The 22,275-nt window shown below is 45.5% G+C and overlaps 1 protein-coding gene across 1 annotated transcript in view; it reads right to left on the bottom strand.

The window, feature by feature from the left end:
- The window catches only part of LOC147672491 (anion exchange protein 3-like), a 392,095-nt gene that overhangs the window by 42,527 nt on the left and 327,293 nt on the right, over positions 1-22,275 (bottom strand). Inside the window, exon 15 of the mRNA XM_086947996.1 lies at positions 20,548-20,714. Within this exon, the coding sequence (XP_086804122.1) occupies positions 20,548-20,714 (167 nt within the window). The remainder of the gene's footprint in view (positions 1-20,547; positions 20,715-22,275) is intronic.

The following is a 22,275-nucleotide window of genomic DNA, read 5'->3' as shown; positions in this document are numbered from 1 at the left end:
GGGGAGATTGAAGCTTTGGATAGTTGTGGATGCTAGTAGAGATCAATGCTTTGGATAGGATATGGATGATACTGGAGATCAATGCTTCGGATAGGATGTAGATGGCAGTAGAGGTTGATGCTTTGGATAGGATGTGGATAAGGATGGGGTACTGGAGTCTAGATAAGGGGTGTGTATCAGAGTCAGAATTAGGATGATGATTGGGGTACTAAAGTCAGAATCAGTACGTGAATGGGAGACTGGTGTCAGGATAACGATGGGGTACTGAAGTCAGGATAAGGATGGGGTACTGGACACAGTATCAGGATGTGGAGTGGGTATCGAAGTCAGGATAAGTATGGGATACTAAAATCAGGATAATGACCACAGTTCAGAATAAGCACCTGGATTGGATACTGGAGTTATGATAAGGATGGGATACGGAGACAGAATTAGGATGGGGTACAGGAGACAGGATTAGGATGTGGATGAGCTATTGGAGTCGGCATCAGAATGTTGATGGAGAACCAAAGTCAGGATAAGAATGGAGTACTGCAGTCAGAACATGTGTATAGATGGGGTACTGGAGTCAGCACCAGGAAGTGGAGGGTGTACTGCAGTCAGGATAAGTATGGGGTACCAGTCAGGAAAACAATGGAGTACCAGGGAGGCGTGGCCAGCCAGCACCCAAGATGGCCGCAGGGGAGTAGAACTCCGAACGTCGACAATCTAAACCCTAATACCCGTACACTAATTCAGTTTTTGCCCATAATTGATACCTAACCCATGCTACCTGACTCTTGGGGGAGACTCGGGCTGAAAACTGTGATCTCCCGTCACCATCGGGCGGCATAACGGCAGTGTGGGATTGTCCGCACTGAAGGAAGCGATTAACCCCCAGGGAATGTGAAAGTGGAGGGAGGATTGAGCTACTGAGACAGTTGACAAGCTACCCGCACAGCCCCTCCTAACCTGACTGAGGGTGACCGCCGCCTCTGGGATGTGGTACCAGAATCCAACCGGTACTTCATGAAGGCGTCATCAATGGTGGCTGGTGAGAGAGCTGGGCCTTGCGGTGTCATTCCCGGAGCTCCGGAGCGAGCCTGGCCTTGGGAGTTGGCAGGGGTGCTGAGGGAACTATTGTGGGGAGAGCACAATCCTTTCCCCTGGTGCCCCACCGCCGCGTCTCATAAACTGAAATCTGGACCAGATGGGCAGTTAGCACGAGGCCCAGAGAAGATGAGAGATGGCCCTCCCGCCTCCCTCCGCCCTAATCACGGAGCAGCATCTACCATCCGATGCTCTGTAATTGGTAGAGAGGAGCTGAATGTAACATCAGCGTGGGCGCTCCCTCCCACCCTCCTGTGCCCACAAAAAGGAAAAAGGACTTGACTCCCAGCACTGGTCAGAACAGTGCAGAGGGTAAGGGGCACAAAATAATAATGTGCTCCAAGAGATGCCTTGAGGTTCTTATACAACAATTGGAGGGACCTAAATTGTGGTAACAGCAACAAGTAAGAAGGGAATTTTGGATGATCTCCCTAGGTGTGACGCACTCCAATAACAATAGTGGGCTGCCATTTTAAGTGCACTGAGCGGAGGGTTTGGACAATCGCTCAGAGTTGGAGATCATTTATTTAGATAGTACTCCCGGAGTTGGGGCCTGCGACGACATTGCAGATGCGCCCGAGTCGTACTCCATCTGTCACAACACATTGAGTCCTGCATGGACATATGCATGGCACAAATAAAGGAGGCAGTCTATACCAGTGATTCTGGCAAAATGTTGATAGCAAGAGGGCCCAAACAAACATATCAAACAAAATTGGATACATTTGCTCAATCTAAAGCGGGAATTACAGAGGAGAAAAAGGAAGGGCAGGGCACGAAGAGGGTGCCCGACCCTAGTGGATATCATGGAGGCCATACAAGGGGTTCGCCCAGCACTTGAACATAAAATAGACACAGTAACAGTGGAGGTGACACTCATGCACGCGGACCTACGAAATTTGGGGGAGGGTGAAAGCTACTGAAGAATCGGTCTCAGTGCTCCAGAACTCTACCAAAACACTGGAAACAACAGTTAAGAGGCTCCAGACGACAACAGCAGATTTGGAGGTGAAACTAGAAGACTATGAGGGGCGTGCAGGTAGGAATATTGTGCGGATTTTGGGTGTGCCGGAGAGAGCGGAGGGACAGGCCACAGACCTGTTCGGAGAGGATTTTATACAGAACCACTTACAGCCCCAAACTCTCTCCCAATACTTTTCAGTGGAGCACGCACACAGAGTGCCCGGAGGATCTCAGAAACCGGGCACACCCCCACGCCCTATCTTGGCCAGAATATTTAACTGTAGATCAGGGACATAATTTTTCAGACAGCATGCACAACCCCACACTCATGCTTGAAAATTCGACAATCACCTTCCCAAACTTCACGGTGAAAATACAAAAGATGTGGCGATCCTTCCTAGAGGTGAGGTGAGCGCTCCGAGAGAAAAATATTAAATATGCGATGCTCTTTCTAGCCAAGCTGCGGGTGATATCAGAGGGAAAGTCCTGGTTCTTTCAGACCCCGGAGGAGACCTGGGAATGGCTAGATGGGTGGAGAACCCCTTGAGCTCAAAGATCTAAATCTCAAAGACGTATACAGTGATATGAGAATCGAAAAGATAGCTCCAGCCCTAAGGAGCTCATTTGAAAGGAACTGGGTACAGATGACTGCACCACTCTTGTTATTACTCACTGTTTTTAACTCTCCTTCCGCCCCGGTCCGTCGCGGCTTTCAGTGACAATTGAACGGAGGGCAAAGAAGGCAGGAGTAGTGCTTCCGGCCTCCACGCTCTGGGCCAGTCAGCGGTCTAGTTGGAGGTGGGAGGGGACTACAAAGGAGCACACCAGGCACAGCGCGCTGCGGCGAAAGGCAGACAGTGGCAGAGTCTGCTGGGACCTGCTTAGTCGCAGTAAAAACTGCGGGGAAGCTCCATATCGCGCTGATTGTTTTAAAGGATAAGCTTTGTGTAACTGCACCACTCTTTTGTTATTACTCACAGTTTTTAACTCTTCTTCCACCCCGGTCCGTCACGGCTTTCAGTGCCGATTGAACGGAGGGCAGAGAAGGCATGAGTAGTGCTTCCGGCCTCCACGCTCCGGGCCAGTCAGCGGTCTAGTTGGAGGTGGGAGGGGACTACAAAGGTGCATGGTGGGAAGGACGCGTAGCGGAAGCGCGCAGCATGTGCGCCGCTGGCGTGACAAAGGCGCACCTAAGGCAAGCCCGTCTGCGCTCGTCCACGCCTGGGCGACGCCAGACCTGCTGCTGGTCTTGAATCAGGGGGGCTGGCCTATACCAGAGAGCACCTGCTGACCCTTGGCTCACAGTCTAACCCTTGCTGTACGCATCTGGGTGAGGGAATGGAAGGGCCTTTTTGCTGCCGCAATTGTGGCTTTGACTCCTGCCCCAACTATTCTCCTCCACCCCGCCCCAAAAAAACCCACCCTAAGAATCCTTCTACTTAATGCCTGTTCCATGGTGAGACACTACATGGAAATTTACGATCTTATCGAAAATGAAGCTCCCGACGTGCTTTTCATAACAGAATCTTGGCTAACTGACGATACGGTGGCTGAGCCCAGCCTTGCACTTCCCCCTGAGTACAGTATCTTGACTCTAAATAGGGTGAAGAGAGGGGGGGCGTAGCCGTAATTTTTAGGTCTAGTTCCCCTGTTCCTTTGTTAGAGATGTCATAGCTGGGTGTGGGTTTTTTCCCCTAGCACGCACTTCTCCCTCACTGGTCTCTTAGTTTATCACCCCCTAGGACCTGCCGCAGTATTTAAATCTGCCATTGCAGAGGCTGTGAGCTCCGTGGCTTTGACCTCGGCAAATTTCACTCTCCTCAGAGATCTTAATTTACACTTCGATCTCCCTTCAGACCTTGAAATTGGCGGCTTACTTGCCGACCTCGCTGCCTGCCAATTGAGACAGTTGGTGGTGGGGGCTACCCACATTGCTGGACGCCTGCTAGATCCAGTCTTTTCCAATATTCTGGGGCTTACAGCCAAGGCACCCAGCCCAGTATGTTGGTCAGATAATTTTTTAGTGTCTCTTTCCTTGCCGCTTCCTGACATACTCCCCAGAGTTAATCTTAAGTCCACTCTTAGACGTTGTTGGCACAAGCTTAGGTTGGAGGATCTTCTTGCCGCCTTTGAGGCGTGTCCTCTAACGTTAAGCACCGATCCGGAACAAGCATATAAAACATTCTGCAACAGGCTTATACGTGCTCTTGATTCCCTTATTCCGGCAAAGCAGTCCGTCGGTCGCTGCTCTAGCTCCAACCCCTGGTACAATGACTCCTTCGCTAGTTTGCGAAGTACCTGTAAAAAACTTGAACGGGCTTGGAGAAAGAACTATGACCCTGGGGCGAAAAAGCGGTACCAGGATGGGATCAAAGGCTACCATAAGGCTATACACCTGGCACGTGCAGCCCATTTCACCAATGAGATTAAGTCCAGCAAAAATCCCGCTAAATGCATTTAAAAAATATTTGGCGACCTTCAAAACAGGAAAACCCCCCCTGCCCTCACATTCACATCGGGCGAGCAGTGTGAAGCACTGGCCAAATTCTTTGTCCAGAAAGTGGAAGCCATCTATAAATCTTTCCCCAGCTGCCCCACGGTTCAGGTAGCCCCTGTTGCTCCTCTTCCTGCTACTACTCTATCAGCAATACATGTCATCACTCAGGATGAGCTCCTCGCTCTAAGCATTAGGGTCAAATCCGGGTCCCCTCTAGACCCTATGCGACCTGATCTCTTTAAGGATTGTCTTCTGGTCCTTCTTGATCCGTTATGCCAATTGATTAATTCCTCCTTCACTTCGGCGGTGGTGCCTCAGGCATGGAAGCTAGCAAGGGTGGTCCCCCTGCTGAAAAAACCCTCCCTCGATCCCAATAAGCCTGAAAACTTCAGACCAATATCCCTCCTTCCCTGGGCCGCCAAAGTGGCGGAGGCCCACTCCAATAACATCCTCTCCAGCTTCCTGAACAGCAACAGTATCCTTGACCATTCTCAGACGGGCTTTCGCCCCGGTCATAGTACCGAGACTGCACTTTTGGCGGTATGTGAACATCTGCGGACCATCCTGGAAGAGGGTCAAACGGCGGCGCTGATCCTGCTCGATCTCAGCGCGGCGTTTGATACCGTCTCCCATCAGATCCCACTGCGCCGCCTAGAGGAGGCCGGGGTAGTTGGTCTGGCCTTGGACTGGTTTCGCTCTTTCTGTTGCGTGTTTATCTAGGTTCCTGATCGATACTGTAACCTTATGCCCCTATTCGGCTATAAATCCATTTATTCCCTATATTGGCATAACCGTTCAAGTGCGATTTTCTGAAAAGTCATCTCTGGCCTCACACGAACAGAGCCACATTCCAGCATAGTTCCCTCTGCCACTTCCTTTGCGACCAATTAGTGCAATGACAGAGCAGTAGTCACTATCTGATATTCCTAGATAACACTCCGAGTTCTTCAACAAGATAAAAACTCAGCAAACCTGGAAATCCCCGCTTGCTATGTTTTGATTAGTAATGGAACTCTAATGAGCAACTGATAACTATCACTTCCTAGTGACATCTTTAATTGACGTCTTATGTCCAGCAAACTTGCGTCAAACCCGGCACCTGTCAGGTATAAATATTACCAACGTTGCCTTAAGCAATTGCCTGTTGCCTGTTGTACGAGCTACTGAAGCCAGCTGCCTGCACGACCCCGTGTTGGTAAATCTAGCACTCTGTCGCTGCAGCCTGCTATCCTGTGGTGGTGAAGCTGCTGATACCATTATCGCCGCTAAAGCGCGAACTATGGTGCAGTACGCTTAAGGAGCTGAACAGCCGTCCCTCTGCGAAGACATCCAGCAGATTCCAGCTGCCCGCGGACGCTGTCCCCCCTCCTTCCTCGACGCGCTGAAGAGAAGCCGCTGCCTTTCTCGTGCAGAGAAATCCAGTCCCGGCGCTTCCGGTTTACCCTCGCGGGTGACTGGGATATCGAGAGAGACCCCTGAAGGAGATACCAATCCTCCATCATTCTATTCAGAGGTATGGTGTTGACTAAACCCTTAGACGAGAATTCTTGAAACAAACCTTGGCAAAACTAACTTAACTTAAAGCTACTTACTTACTCCCCTTTCACGTGTTAGGCTTAGGTCAGGCACACTGGGGTAGGCTTAGTTAGAAGCACCAGTTGAGTATGTTAGCCTAATGTATATATGACTGTATATATGTTTTATTACTTTTAAACCATTGTATGGCTAAGAAACCATATCAATGCTTTTACAGTTCTATTTCGCAATACTTATCTTACTGTACATACTTTTTATAATAACAATTATTGCAATTGTGGCAATACATTTCTCTTGTACGAGAAGAAAGACTGTTCAATAAATGTTAACCCTTTATTGACAAACGCCCGTCTCTCTATTCTCTACATCTCGTGAAAGTAAACTGCACTAGACTGACTGAGTGAAATACATGTCTATTGTTTCACACGACCCTAGAGATTGACTCTTGATCTGAGGAGCAAAGTTGTCATGTTGCACGGTTGTTGGAAAGCTGAATCCCTTCTTGTCTGTGCCAAGGAAGCTGATCACTTCCTATGCAGAGAAGAAAGTTTCCAGTGACCTCTGAGCTAGTTGGTAACACAACCCAATTAAGTTTAGCATAGTCAGTGGAGGCCTGGAATATCCGCAGTTCCTCGTCGGTACTACTGTTTATGTTATTCCAATGCGCAGGGCCTAGTGGGAAACTAGGAACTACACTACATGGCGCCCTAACGTTTGGTAAGGCGATAAACTAACGCAAGACTTTTAGAGTAACTCAGTTGTGCATATTTCACACCCCTTTCTCCCGTAAATACTCCAATAGACGTCTGGAGTGGGTGAAAGGTTAAAATCCGCCCGACCTTAGTAGGAAGAGATTCCTATGTAAAGCTCTGGTTTATTCAACGTTGAAGGATACAGTGTTCCAAAATATTGTGCACCTAATCTTTGTCTCCTTGGAGACCTACTCTGCAAACCTCGCATTTTTACAATGCCAGAAAACGGAACCAATGGGGCCGCAGTAGATGCGACTCAGCAAGGTCCCGAATACACAGACCCGGATGCTATTATCATCCCGGTCCACTTAAGAAGATCTATAACGTTAAAACTTATAGAAAACGGACTGACACCTCAAGGTGGTACAGTAATTTTCGTGATAGAGGCTCACGAGTATCGGCAGACAGAGGTATTCTATTCATGGATAAACTTTCCAGCGGTAAACGCTATAACAAAAGAGTTTCACTATTACAAAATAGAGAAACCTCCGGAAGAGTACGCTCCTTTCGAGGAGATTGAAATTCCACTTAAATTTCAAGAGCACCTGCTCTGGTTTAATGGCGCCCTAAAACATACTGATCACATAACAAGGCTCGGTCCACTAGGTAGACCAGGAGCCACGTGGCCGGTTCTAGCCAGCTACACACCACATCCTGACATTGCAAAAATGTCTAGAGAAGAGCTGTTAGTACAGCTAAACACATTAATAAAAATACATAGGCAATTAGTCCAATATGTAATGCGGACTGCAACAGTCCAACCAGCTGTTAATACACCACAGCTGACCCCTCATCAGGGGAACACAAATAAAATTACACCACAGAACATACAGTCATGTCTTGGTAAAACACCCGTAAAACGGGAACAAATTCCTTTCTGGTTAGCCCAGAAAATCACTCAAATAGAGGCAGTATTTCCTGATACTACCCCTATTGAGAAACACAGAATCTTGACCATCTGCCTTCCTATGGGAATCGCACCACATGTGGAGGACTGCGACACTTGGGGTACAGTCTTTGCTTCCATTTACACAAAAACACACGGTGTTCCATCTATGGCGGTAATACCAGAAGTGCTAAAACAGATTCAAAATGAATTCGGTCCAGAGCCCGCTTTAAATCTAGGTATGAAATTACTGAAAGACTTCAAGCAGGTCACGGCTATATTATTAGCCAACATTAGAGGAGAAGCAGCATCTGTGGCGATTCGCCAGAAGTTGAAGGAAACAGATATAAAAGATCCTGTTGAGCTTGCAAAAATCATAGAAAAATGCTATGAAGAATTAGGTAGAGACAGCTTGGGTGGAAAACCAGTTAAGCCCCAACTGCTAGAAAATCCTGAAAAATTATTTATTAAAAATAATTTAAACACTCCTAAAAAGAGCTGGGATGGAAATAAACAATCCACTCCCAACGGAAAAAGTTTTCCAGTCCAGAGGAAGGTCTCCTCGACGGAGGGAAAGAACTCCGACTCGAGAACGCCAGTCTCCCCAGAGGGAGCCCTCTGAGAAAAGATATAACCTTAGAAATAGGGATAATCTAAAAAAACCTGATAGATATCAAAGTATTGATACACGTCCCTCTCGATCTCTTCCACAGAATTCGGAAAGAAGAGGACGGTCAGACCCAGGAGAGCACACCAAGTCCAAAGACAAGGAACCTGCTCAAAATAAGAAATCTCAATTTCAGAAAAAGAAGGTAGCCAGTATTAGAGTAATCAACCATGCCGAGAATACTGAGGACACAGTTGAAAAACGGGGAGTGGGCATTGACAATGTTGGACAGTGCAGCAGAAATCAGTATAGCACGCAAGATCTTGATGAGTCATCTGGAGACAGTGGACACGAATGAATACATTCAAGTTGAAACTGCCGACGCCAGACTTAGCGAGCCCCATAAAATATACGAAATAACATTGCGTATAGAGGGTGATAAGACTAGGAAAATTAGGGGTCTATTTTGGGATAAGCTCTCAAAAGGCTATGATATTCTGTTAGCTGAAAAAGATTGGCCCCCGGAGTTTGTCAGGGAGTGCCCTCGTGGCGAAGAAGTGATTATGCCTGCCTTCTCGAATCACATTCCGATTCACAAAAAATATACATATGCAAGGAAATGGGCAGTAGCCCAGGCACCTGCATTATATAAAAATCATGTAGGATGGGATGAGGATTCACCTCCTCACAAAATCCAACTGAAAAGTGAACCAACTGCCCAACGGCAGTATCCCATAAAGCAAGAAGCTAAAAAACAAGTCAGGGAGATCTTAGATCAACTTGAGTACCGGGGGGTGATTGAAGCATGCACCTCTCAAATGAACAATCCTTTGTTTCCTGTCTCCAAGCCAGACAATTCATATCGTCTAGTTTTGGACTACAGACACTTTAATACATGTTGCAAAACCTTTGCAGTACAAAACTCGCATAGTGCAGCCCTAATGAATAACATAGTTAGGAAAAAATATAAAACGACATTAGACATTACTAATGGTTTCTTTTGTCAAAACATTGCACCGGAAAGCAGATATTTGACCGCTTTCTCTGCATTTGGGTCACAGAAAAAATTCTGTTGACTCCCACAGGGGTTCAAGAACAGCCCAGGACTATTCTCAGCTAGGGTAACAGAGTTACTACAAATCTATGATGATGAAGCATTGTCTTACGTAGATGATATTTATCTCACAGACGACGACTTGGATACTCACTTGAAAAGAGTGAACACCATTATACTTGGGTTCGCAGCAGAGGGTTACAAATTCAACTTTAAAAAGTCTCGAATTGCCCATCTGACAGTACTATTTTTAGGGTACGAATTATCAAGTGAAGGGAAAAGCCTAGCGGACAACTTCTTAGAGAAGTGCGCTGTACTCCAAGCTCCAAAAACGCTGAAGAATTTACAACCCATACTAGGTTTTCTGAATTTCGGAAGAACTTACATCCTAAACTACGCAGAGAGGGTTAAACCTCTCTACGAACTAATTAAACCTGATTTTAAACAAATCAATTGGACTCAAAAACACACAGAAATTTTGAGATCACTGCAAACAGACATGTTAGCAAAAACAAAATTAGATACACGTGACAACACACGTGATCTTGTAATCCGAGTCATCCCAGGAAGATGCGGATTCACATACCTGACCTCTAATGAGGGAGAAAAGGTACCTATTTCAATTAAATCTCACTTGTACACACAAGTAGAAAAAACATTCAGTCACACAGAAAGAACTGTGAAAGCAGTGCAAATCGCATTAGCAAATGAACGAGAACTAGCACACGGCAAACGGATTAATATCCTTACAGCGGAATCCGCCTTCGAGGCGCTATTCAGCCCAGTAAACCTGCCTACAGTGTCACTGGATCCGAAATGGATACAGTGCATAGATTCTCTAGGAGCGGAAGATGTGAAATACTATTTCGCCCCGCAATTTGAAGAACTGAATGATTTAGAATATGAATGTCCTCTGCCAATCGAAATTCTGCCTCTCCCACAATACGCCTGTATAATCTATACAGATAGCTCTGTACAGCATTTCAACGTAAAGAGAAAATCCTACGATGCAGCATGTGCGATCATTAAAGGTCGTTGGCTGTGCGGTAAATTCAGACCGAAAGTAACAAAAACTGAATCTGTAAGAAACTGTTCGGTTCAGAGAACTGAAATCAGATCTTTAAAGATGGCGCTAGAAAATGCAGAACGTGAATTCCCGACACTTATAGTGTGCGATTCTCATTTTTGCGTCAACTCTTACAATAACAAACTGTAGAGTTGGATTGAAAACGACTACAAAGATGACACAGGTGCCACAATAAAGCATAAATTGCTCTGGAACGAGGTAGCTCTTTTAAGTAAAGAACTACAAAAGACTCACGTGATTCACGCACAGAGTCTTCAACGTGATGGCGTTCACGTTGCAGGGAATTCATTGGCTAATACAGCCACAGCGGAAGCAACTAACCCGGCTTCCGTAGCCACAAAAAAGCGTACAGATAAGTACATAGACGGGAAAACCATGCTGGCAGTAAAAACGACCGTAAAAGGCGACTGTGCAGCACTACCCGTAAACTATCCACTCAATTATGCATACATAATCGATGCAAACTCCGTTCCTTTTGCTCGAATCCCTGGAGTGGGGGACAGAGTAATTCCAAACAGGAACAGGAGGGGCTTCCTCTTACTGGAAGCACACATGGGATTGGGTCTGAGACACCAAACAATTAAGGATTCTATGAAAGAATTACAATCTGAGTACTGGTGGCCGGACATGAGTGAAGGACTTCATGACTTCGCAAAGAACTGTCCGGACTGCAACAGAGATCGCAGTGATGAACCGGCAAGTATAGTTTCAGAAATCCTGATAGACTGCATAACGCGGTCTATCTGCGCAATCAAAGAAGAGAAGCGCGTCCCAGTGTACACCATTAGGACGAAAAGCACTTAAAAAAATGAGGCCTCCAGCGCTCGGCTGACGCTAGAACGGTTATAAAAGATTTGCGAGTCTTTATCGGCACATACGCAATTACCACGTTCCATTCTGACCAGGGTCCTGCTTTCAGCTCTCGAGCCTATAAGGAGGCCATGGCCAGCATGGGAATTGGGTTGCGGTATTCTTGTCCGTCGCACCCCGAAGGGAATAGTGTGGTAGAAAGAAAAAACCGTGACATAAAGCAATCTATAACAGCGAAGGTATTAGGTTCAGGCGCTGAGTGGGTCAAACATTTAATAAGTGTCCAGACTAGTCTTAACAACATGCCAAGAAATTCTCTAAAAGGTTTCAGCCCATACGAACTATTGTTCGGAATTAGAATGCGAGTTCAGGACCTCGATAGTCAGATGTCAGTGGTACAAGAAGAAACAACGCACTTTGATGTAAAAGATCGTTTGGCTGTTTTACAGGAACTGAATGAAACAAGAAAATCATTAAGCAACATAAAGTTAAAGCAACAGCCAAGTACCACTGACGAGGCACCACCCGCAACAGCCCCAGCAAGGCCTGTCTGGATTCCAAAGATTGGGGATCTAGTCAGAGAAAAGATCGCGGTGAAGAAGGAATTTGGGCCTTCTTACAGAAAAGCAGTACCTGTCTTAGCAGTCACCGGAACAAGATCAGTTGTGCTACCGCCCCTTGCTGGTAAAAAGGAGAACAGAGTCGTGTCTATCGATCTGGTAAAACCACAAGCATGTGGCCTATAATCAACAGTAGGCCCAGTGGACTCCCAAGAAACAACAGAATGCCCAAACTTGCAACAATCCAAGAGGTTCAAACTGAAAGACTAATCACATTCGATCAGCCTGCAGTGCACAATGAAGGACTATGCAATAATGCCATGGAACTCGTGCCTCTTGAAACACAGATTGAAAAGGTTCGTCAAGAAACAACACCAGTCTACAATGATGTGGCATCAGAAAGTGCTACCGAGAGACAGATTGAAAGAACAATCCCATCAATTGACAGAACTGCCTCTGGTTATTTCATCAACTTCGACAACTTCTCTGAAGATTTAAATGACCCCGAAGTGATGCCAGAAACAAAAAAGTCTTTTAAAGAAAAAGCAACGGAACTCTTTCATCAACTGAAGGAAATCTACCTTATTTCCCCTTGGCTAGAGTTCTGGTTCGGTCTAGGTGTATTTTTCCTCCTGCTTTGGCTCATCATGGTACTATGTTTGGAAAAATTCATTGAAGGAAAATATATTACAATGGACACAGCAAGTCAGAACATCAACCTAGTCCTGAAACCACACAGATCATCCCACGTGAAGAAAAGAGAACTGTCAACAGTAAATGTCACAGCAATTCCAATACCTGGTGGGGTAGTATGGGAGAAAACAGACTATGAGATCTATGGTCCGGTCGAAATCCTGAAGTATCCTCATCAACTAAAGGTTTCCTTAAGTGACTTTGTGACACCTAGTACATTCTCTGATGATTGGGACTTTAACAGTATTAATGACATGATGTCTGATTTAGTAATGTCAGCTAGATTCACAGATCATGATTATTTACAAGGTTCATCTAGTTATGAGCAATTATTCTGTTACACCCACTATGGGGATCATTACTTGCATAAATCTGCACAGCCTAGAAATGTTTTTATGTATAATCAATGGGAACATTGTTCTACACCACCTAAAAGCAGTTCTAAAGCATTTTTTGAGAAATTCAAATACTTCTCAGGGTTTAACACCAGTAATGCAGAAACGTTTTATTACAAACTGTTAGATGAAACAGGAATGAAAACAATGCTGACAAATTCTAAATTGATATATTCAGAAGCATTTTATGACAAAATGATGACATTTGGTTTTGATTATTGGAAAAATAACATTGAAACGAAAACAATTTGGGGTACAAAAGATTGGCAGGTGCAAGGCATTGAAGCACTATTTAGAACCTGCATGATACCAGAACAAATGTTATTTTTAAATGACACAATACACCAAACATCTTGTCTTGGCCTAGCTAAGATCAAAGACCTTAAAACACCGTCTATACCAAAGCCAATACCAGAGAATGCAACCGCAGATATTGAGTTAGACGTGTCAAAAATTTTACATTTCAACAGAACAAATGCTGATTGGAAAAAGTGGTTAATCTGGCCTACAGACACAAATAGCTGTCAAGATAGATTCCTGGATAAAACACAGGGGTTAAAAATGACCAGATTAGACCCTAGATACTCCCAGAGACAACATCCAGGGATTATAACAACATACAGTGTAGGGAAACTCTGCCTTGAATGGCTAACTTCGTCCACACTGGCTGAAATTAAGCAACACTTGTCTTTACTAAAAGATGGTGCTGATTTGCGCGATTTCATTCTTGGACCACGCAAACAGCGTCAAAAGCGTTTCATAGCGACCAGTATCTATGCTGCTTACAACGAGGCTTGGAAAGTAAAGCAAATTGAAACTGCTGAAAAAATACGAGAAATTGATCGTATTAATTTGGAGAAATCACTTTCTGTGGTAGACAATGGGTTAACGACTCTGTCTTCCAGAATATATTCGTTGGACAATATTGTATCCTCTGCCTTTGATGTGATAGACAGAGATTTGCTAATGTTACAACATGGCCAATCTCAATTACGCTCTATTATAGAATTAGGCTGGACGCTGCAAAATCTTCGTTCAGGCTATGTGCCTTGGCGTTTAATCAACACGACGTCATTATTTTCCAGTTTTAACCTTACTGATAAACAGATCAGTTTGGCACAGAAAGGAGCGGACTATACAATCCTGAGCATCGAAAAACTCGAGAGATTACCATTGACAATGTCAGAGAGTCCTGTCATTGAATGGATAATACACAGAATTATCACAATTCCGATAACAACTTTCCGATTTAAAAAGTGCCTTGAGTACATACCTGCTGGCCAATATGAACAATTGGGTAAAGGATATGTAAAATCCGAATGGAAATTACCATACACTCATTCTTGCTATAGTGACAGTGACAAAAATGTATTTCTTAGTGGTGAGAATTGTAAACATTCACTAAGCGGTATACTTTTGTGTCAGGGTATTAATTTACACGGAGCATGTGATGGAAATTCAAACAACCTTTCATGCCACCAGCTAGTCACACCTGCAACTCAGATAGAGCCCTTCTTTATGCAACTCGCGAACGGGAGTTACATTCTTAGAACGGATCACAGATGTTGTGGCCTCACGCCAGGGAAAAGTTATCTAATAGAAGTAACGTCCATGGTCAAATGTTGTATGCAAGCATTGTTTCCGAGTGGGCCTCCAGACATAGTGACTCCCATCTGGCCTCGTCTGAATCTCTATTCTATACGAATTGATACATTAAGCAAAATGAAATCTGTACTTTTACAGACAACAGTGCCTATAACGTCATCTAAAGAGACGTATGATCTTCTAGTTGCAAGGACAGCTACTGAAATTCATGACCTTTTATCAACAAATTGCCCCGTGCATTTCGTAGAAATGTTCAGCCAACTCCTTAACATGTCTAGTGCAACAAGCATCCCAGGCATATTTAAGACAGTCTTTACGGGACTGCTAACACCCTTCCAGGCAATTTTGGGAATCTTTCCTAATTTTGTGCACTCCATTTTTGGCGGCATACTATTATTTTTGGGACTCGTCGCAGGAATTCTATTTTTGACCCTCCTGCTTCGTTATGGCAAGCCTCGGCTCAGACATAGCTCCCATGGGAATGGAAGAAACAATCCTAGCAATGCGCTACCGGGACAGGATAACTAACGTCCTTGGATTGGCCAGGCTGAGAGATCTAAACATGACCTGGTTCCTTTCATTCAGACCGATATGGCAAAATTGCATTTTACCTGTGCTACGGTGTATGCTTTGCGGCGATGAATGCGTGTTGGACATCTGTCTTTCACTTCCATCAGCAGTACCAATGGACGTCGATACTTTGCTCAGTCCAATAACGGCTCACGCATTGTGTTGTCCCCAGCGGCTACCAATCCTGATGACGGCATTCGTGGAGACTCCTGTACTACAGCCAAGTGGTAACAGTGGAGCGAGTGACAAAAGCAACATCATCCAGGTACAACGTTCTGTGAGCATTGCTGGTCCTGCCTTCGATGACAGCAATCATTCTCACACCTGCCAAGTTACAGCGCTATCTAATTTGGTTGAACTATCACCTGAATTTGTAGACCAATTCTTTGAGAGCCTGTCTGATACGATGTTCTCACCCATAGAGAAACAATAACTTTTTGAGAAGCTTTCCGACACACAGCGTTCCCATGAACTCTGAATTCGGCCTTCAGTTTTGATCAACAAAAACTGCCAAGAGCTTTGGAAACTATTTTTCCCCGTTCAAGCAATAATTCTTTGAATTGGACAATTTTTTCTAATATTGACCCTTTTTTGGCACGAACAATTCTTTGCTTAACGTAAAAACTATTCTTAGAGAACAGAAGCTTCACACTTCTATTTCTAAACACATCTAGAGACATAACAACATTACACCAGCCTCTAGCACACATGTTATTACAATGCATTTTTATGTGATGATTTATCGCGCCTTTTCTTCTGTCAGAGATACTTCATGTGTAATTCCTTTTGCATAATCGTTCATTGATTTCATATGCAATAATTTTTTGAATGATTACTATGCTTTAAAAAACGTACAGTACCTAAATTTCATGTATTACAAGTACGCCCTTTTCGAATGCATTTATGTATTTTGGGGTGGGCAATGTTACACATGCATCTAATTGCTTTAGTTTTAGTAATTTTGATGGACATTAACCCGTGGAGTGGGTGTTGCGTGTTTATCTAGGTTCCTGATCGATACTGTAACCTTATGCCCCTATTCGGCTATAAATCCATTTATTCCCTATATTGGCATAACCGTTCAAGTGCGATTTTCTGAAAAGTCATCTCTGGCCTCACACGAACAGAGCCACATTCCAGCATAGTTCCCTCTGCCACTTCCTTTGCGACCAATTAGTGCAATGACAGAGCAGTAGTCACTATCTGATATTCCTAGATAACACTCCGAGTTCTTCAACAAGATAAAAACTCAGCAAACCTGGAAATCCCGCTTGCTATGTTTTGATTAGTAATGGAACTCTAATGAGCAACTGATAACTATCACTTCCTAGTGACATCTTTAATTGACGTCTTATGTCCAGCAAACTTGCGTCAAACCCGGCACCTGTCAGGTATAAATATTACCAACGTTGCCTTAAGCAATTGCCTGTTGCCTGTTGTACGAGCTACTGAAGCCAGCTGCCTGCACGACCCCGTGTTGGTAAATCTAGCACTCTGTCGCTGCAGCCTGCTATCCTGTGGTGGTGAAGCTGCTGATACCATTATCGCCGCTAAAGCGCGAACTATGGTGCAGTACGCTTAAGGAGCTGAACAGCCGTCCCTCTGCGAAGACATCCAGCAGATTCCAGCTGCCCGCGGACGCTGTCCCCCCTCCTTCCTCGACGCGCTGAAGAGAAGCCGCTGCCTTTCTCGTGCAGAGAAATCCAGTCCCGGCGCTTCCGGTTTACCCTCGCGGGTGACTGGGATATCGAGAGAGACCCCTGAAGGAGATACCAATCCTCCATCATTCTATTCAGAGGTATGGTGTTGACTAAACCCTTAGACGAGAATTCTTGAAACAAACCTTGGCAAAACCAACTTAACTTAAAGCTACTTACTTACTCCCCTTTCACGTGTTAGGCTTAGGTCAGGCACACTGGGGTAGGCTTAGTTAGAAGCACCAGTTGAGTATGTTAGCCTAATGTATATATGACTGTATATATGTTTTATTACTTTTAAACCATTGTATGGCTAAGAAACCATATCAATGCTTTTACAGTTCTATTTCGCAATACTTATCTTACTGTACGTACTTTTTATAATAACAATTATTGCAATTGTGGCAATACATTTCTCTTGTACGAGAAGAAAGACTGTTCAATAAATGTTAACCCTTTATTGACAAACGCCCGTCTCTCTATTCTCTACATCTCGTGAAAGTAAACTGCACTAGACTGACTGAGTGAAATACATGTCTATTGTTTCACACGACCCTAGAGATTGACTCTTGATCTGAGGAGCAAAGTTGTCATGTTGCACGGTTGTTGGAAAGCTGAATCCCTTCTTGTCTGTGCCAAGGAAGCTGATCACTTCCTATGCAGAGAAGAAAGTTTCCAGTGACCTCTGAGCTAGTTGGTAACACAACCCAATTAAGTTTAGCATAGTCAGTGGAGGCCTGGAATATCCGCAGTTCCACGTCGATACTACTGTTTATGTTATTCCAATGCGCAGGGCCTAGTGGGAAACAAGGAACTACACTACATTTCCTTTCAGACAGGGCATTTCAGGTTACAGCTCCCCCCTTCCTCTCCCATGTCCATCTTAGCAAGCAGGGGTCCCCCAGGGCTCTGCCTTAAGTCCCTGCTTGTTCAACCTCTAAGTCCAGCCTCTGGCGAGAGTAGCACATGAGCACGGCCTGACCCTGGTCTCCTACGCCGATGACACGGAACTGGTGGTGACCCTCTCGGACGGCTGTGTCTTAGGCCCTGCATGGTTCCGAATGGGCTTGAGGCTATCGCACAGTGGATGACCGCTAATTGCTTACAACTTAATGCTAGTAAGTCAGAGGTGCTGTTGGTGGGGAAAAACATGGAGCTCTGGAGCACTCAGTGGTGGTCGACATCCATTGGTTGTGCCCCAATCCCGAAGCCAGCGGTAAAAAATCTAGGGATCTGGCTCGACTCCACACTTGGGTTCCAGGAGCACACAAAAAATGCGGCAGGCACCTGTTTCGGACTCTTACGCGGTCTAAGGCCCATCTTGGGGTTCTTCGATCCTGCCACACACCAGCTGATCATTCAGGCCACCATTCTGTCACGCATAGACTACGCTAATTCATTGATGTTAGGCGCCAATAAGGCGGAGGTGAACCGCCTGCAGCGAGTCCAAAACGCTGTTGCACGGGTCTTGCTCAGGCTCCCTAGATCCTGCCCCATGTCAGGCGCTACTAGGCAACTCCACTGGCTACCCATACCTAAACGGATTGAGTTCAAAGCGCTCTGCCTTGCCTTTAAAATCCTTAAATTATCGTCCCCAGAGATTCTATCCAACTTGCTAATTCCATATGTCCCCAACCGCCTATTACGCTCTGCAGAGCAGCTGTTGGCTGTGGTCTCCCGTGTGAAACGGGCTAGAGCCAGGTGAAGGTATTTTTGCTACCTGGCTGCCAAGCTGAGGAACTCCCTTCCCGCACAGACTTGCCGCCTGGATGACCTACTTCTCTTCCGCAAGGCCATTAAAACTCTTCTATTCCCCATGTAATAGTCCTGCTGCCTCTGTCTTTTGCCTCCAGCGCCGGGACGCCCCTTTGCTGGGGCAGCTGTGCGCTCTATAAAATTACCTAACATAACATAACATAACATAACCGCCTTGAGCAGAGGTACTGGTCTCTGGACAATCACTGAAGTGAAACCGGTCCAACAGAGCATGGACGATGATGGATTGCTGGTTGATGAACATGTTGAAGACTGTTAAGCATATAGTTTTGTGGGAACATGGAAAATACAGCTAAGCCGATTGTCCAGCTCTTTGCTCCTAATGGGAAGGTGAGATAGTGAACAGACAATATATAGTTGTGATTATGTACAGACCGTTCCTACAAAATGCCACATTAAGGGCTTAAAAGGCCTTGGTCATGGGGGAATAGTGATTCTTTGACGAGTTCCAGCAGAGCCACGTTCCCCTCCACAAGGTTCAATGGGTAAGGGTATACAGGCACCCTGCATAGTTGGGGGTGGGCAGTTTTAAGTCCACGTTGCAGGGAGGCAGGGAGGAGGGGTGGTTTGGGGAGTTATGAGTGGGATTGTTACAGGAATGTTTAAATTTCATTGTGTAACTTTGGAAAACGTGTCTGCAGTGCATTGGTGGCGCACGCGGGTCATGCTAGAGGGTCTAGAGGAGTAGGTTTTCCTCTGGGTAATTAATTCTACTTCCAAATCCAGACTGTTACACGTGATACATTGGGGAGGTTTGTGACCTCGTCTCGATATTGGGAAGGCTGGCTGCTCAATATAACGTTGCTCTATGTGCCAGCCAGACTGCACTCCGCAGCAATGGCCGACCTAGTGTCACACTTACTAAATCTACGCGAGGGTGACTTGTTGATAGGGGGAGATTGTAATGCAGCCCTTAATGGAGACCTGGATAGGAACCACCCAAACAGGGAGAAGCGTCTGGGAAGATACTAGCAGACTTTTTGAGACCTATGGGGCGGCTGGATGTTTGGAGAGATTATAATCCTTCATCCCTCCAGTATACCTTTCCCTCAGGAGTACATGGAGCTTGTCTCGGATTGACTATATCTTTGCCAGTGCCGGCCAACTCCCTATGTTTGGGGCAGTGACACATCTCCCTCAGGGCATCTCTGACCATTCCCTGATAGTAGCAAATCATGGAGGCACTCCCTTTGTCACACGCTATGAGATGGCATTTAACCCCTGGTAATTAAAGGTGCCGACAATACGGGAGGAGCTCACGGAGGCTACCAATCACTATTTCAAAGAAAACTACGGGTCGGCAGACTCGGCCACAGTGTTGTGGGAGGCATACAAGACGGTGGTGAGAGGACAGGGTGTTTCTGCGATTGCAGGACATAGGAAGGAAAAAGAAAGCAACTACAAGAAATAGAGGGTTAGATTGACCAACTTGAGCGCGAGATTGAGACTCAAGATGAGACACGGTTACAAGATAGATCAAGGATAGTGTAGACGTTTGCAGACAACCTTAAAAGATTTTATGCGCCTACAGGGTCCTCCACTTACAACGAGGCACATGAACTGTTGGCCACTCTAAAAAAACTGTTCTTGAAAGCATAGATATTGAGGAGTTAGATTCAGCCTTGACTAATGAGAAACTGATCAAGGCAACTGGATGATGTGCCATGTGAGAGCAGGATGTCGATGTGGTACTGGAGTCAGGATAGTGTGTGGATGGTAAGCAAAGCCAGAGAGGATGTTGACAAAGTACTGGAGTCACGATGAGGTGCTAGATGGGATATTGTGATGAGGAAGTAAATAGGGTTCTGGTACAGGATGGTATGAAGGTTTGGAACCCGGATTAGGATACTGACGTAACTAGGATATGATTAGAATGCGAACGCACTAGGAGGTGGCACATGTTCTGTTGCCTGGAGTTCTTATATTGAATATGTTCATCCACATGGTCATGGCATACACACTATACTCACGTTGTGATCTGGGTCTCCATAAAGATGAGGATGAAGACCAGGAGGGCTGGAACAGATGAGCCAAACATCATCCACATGGGGAAAGGTTGCCTGCTGCCCATAGGCGGGATGAACCAGCCACGCTTGTGAGGAGATGTAACCGACAGTCCTGATGGGACATTCAGCTTCTGTGGAACAAGCCCAGAAAACATGGAAGAAAGTGAAAGGGATGTAGGGCTATACCTGCGATGGTGTCCAATGGGGAGATTGAATGAAGGGTTCATGTGTTCTGTTGTATTGTATATGATATCTTATTGCTCTTTGCTGTCTGTGGAGTGTGCTTGATCTGCATAAAGCTGAGTAAGAACCAAATTCAATCCTATTCCTTGTACTATCTGAGTCTAGAGCCTTTCACAAAGCTGGATCAATCCTATGGGGAGCTGGGAAAATACAGTGAACTTCACTGAAGCGGGAACGACATTCAGGATGCGTTCACAGCCTTATGCACAGCAAACCACAAAATTCTTCTGAGGCTCGGCCACTGCCTTAACGGCATCAGCAAAACAACTAAATAGTTTCACTGTTTCCTCGTTCACAGATCCCTCCAGATTAAAGTGGATCTTTCCTGCACTGAATGCGGACCATCCCGGGGGTCTGCCCTTTCCTGCTTCACTGTTTAACACATATCCACTTCCTATGTTTGAGCTGACTAGTAGACACCAGGCTTCACTCCAATCACACACATATGATACACAGGTCTACATCAGCTTTCCTCGTGAAGATTAACCTGGTATGGATTCGGAACGGTTAGGTCTGTTCACTCAGAAGATCATCAGCTCACTCAGTCCAAGACTTAGCTGGTTATGTTCGGTATCAAGGGTAGGACTTTCCTAGCCACCCTATGATTACTGGAGATCTTTGCTTACAACCAACCCATCAGATAAGGTAACAAACCTAGGGTTCTTATTTGATGCTGAAACCGACTTTAAGCCCCAAGTGTTCATCGTTAACAAAAACTGTTCCTTCCACATCAACAGGCTCGAACCCCCTCTTTCTCTCCTCTCCTTTGAAGAGCCCTGCTCAATTCAGCTCCTGAGTCTGACTACTGGAATGCCTCCCCATGGGGTTACCCAAAACCTCGAGATCAGACGCAACGAGCCCCAAAGTCTACTTTTTTGGGCCCTTTTTAGGTAAAAGAGACTACGTTTACAGTTTTGGACGCCTCTGAAAATCAGTCATTGAGGTAGGGGGACGACTGGCACCCCTGACCCCGAAGGTGTGCTGCGACCACCGCCATCAGTTTCGGGAACACCCGGGGGGCGCTAGTGAAACCAAGGGCGAACACAGTGAACTGAAAATGCTTCTCTCACAAACTGAATGGCACCGATTGGTTGGCAGGACAGGGATATGGAAATAGGTTTCATGAAGGTCCAATACCACCATCCAGTCTCCAGGGCTAAAAGCAGACATCCCTCGGCCAGGGTGGGAATTCTAAATGTATTCTTCCTGTCCTGGGAAGAGACAGAGGCAGCACAGATCTAGAATAGACTGGAAACCTCCATCCTTCTGGGCACCAGAAAGTAACAGGAATAAAATCCACGCCCTGCTTCTGACGCCAGACAGAACACACCGGATTTAAGAAAATCACGATGTTTAAGTTAAATAAATTTAGAAAAATAAATCCTTTAGGGTGCAAGGGGTTTTTATTTTCACCGCACCAAAGTCAATCAATGATCAAAAAATTGGATG

The sequence above is a fragment of the Lissotriton vulgaris genome, unplaced genomic scaffold (genome assembly GCF_964263255.1).
Source record: "Lissotriton vulgaris unplaced genomic scaffold, aLisVul1.2 SCAFFOLD_1073, whole genome shotgun sequence".
Lineage (NCBI taxonomy): Eukaryota > Metazoa > Chordata > Amphibia > Caudata > Salamandridae > Lissotriton > Lissotriton vulgaris.
The sequence above is the reverse complement of the archived record's forward strand: the minus strand, read 5'-3'. Positions and strand labels throughout refer to the sequence as shown.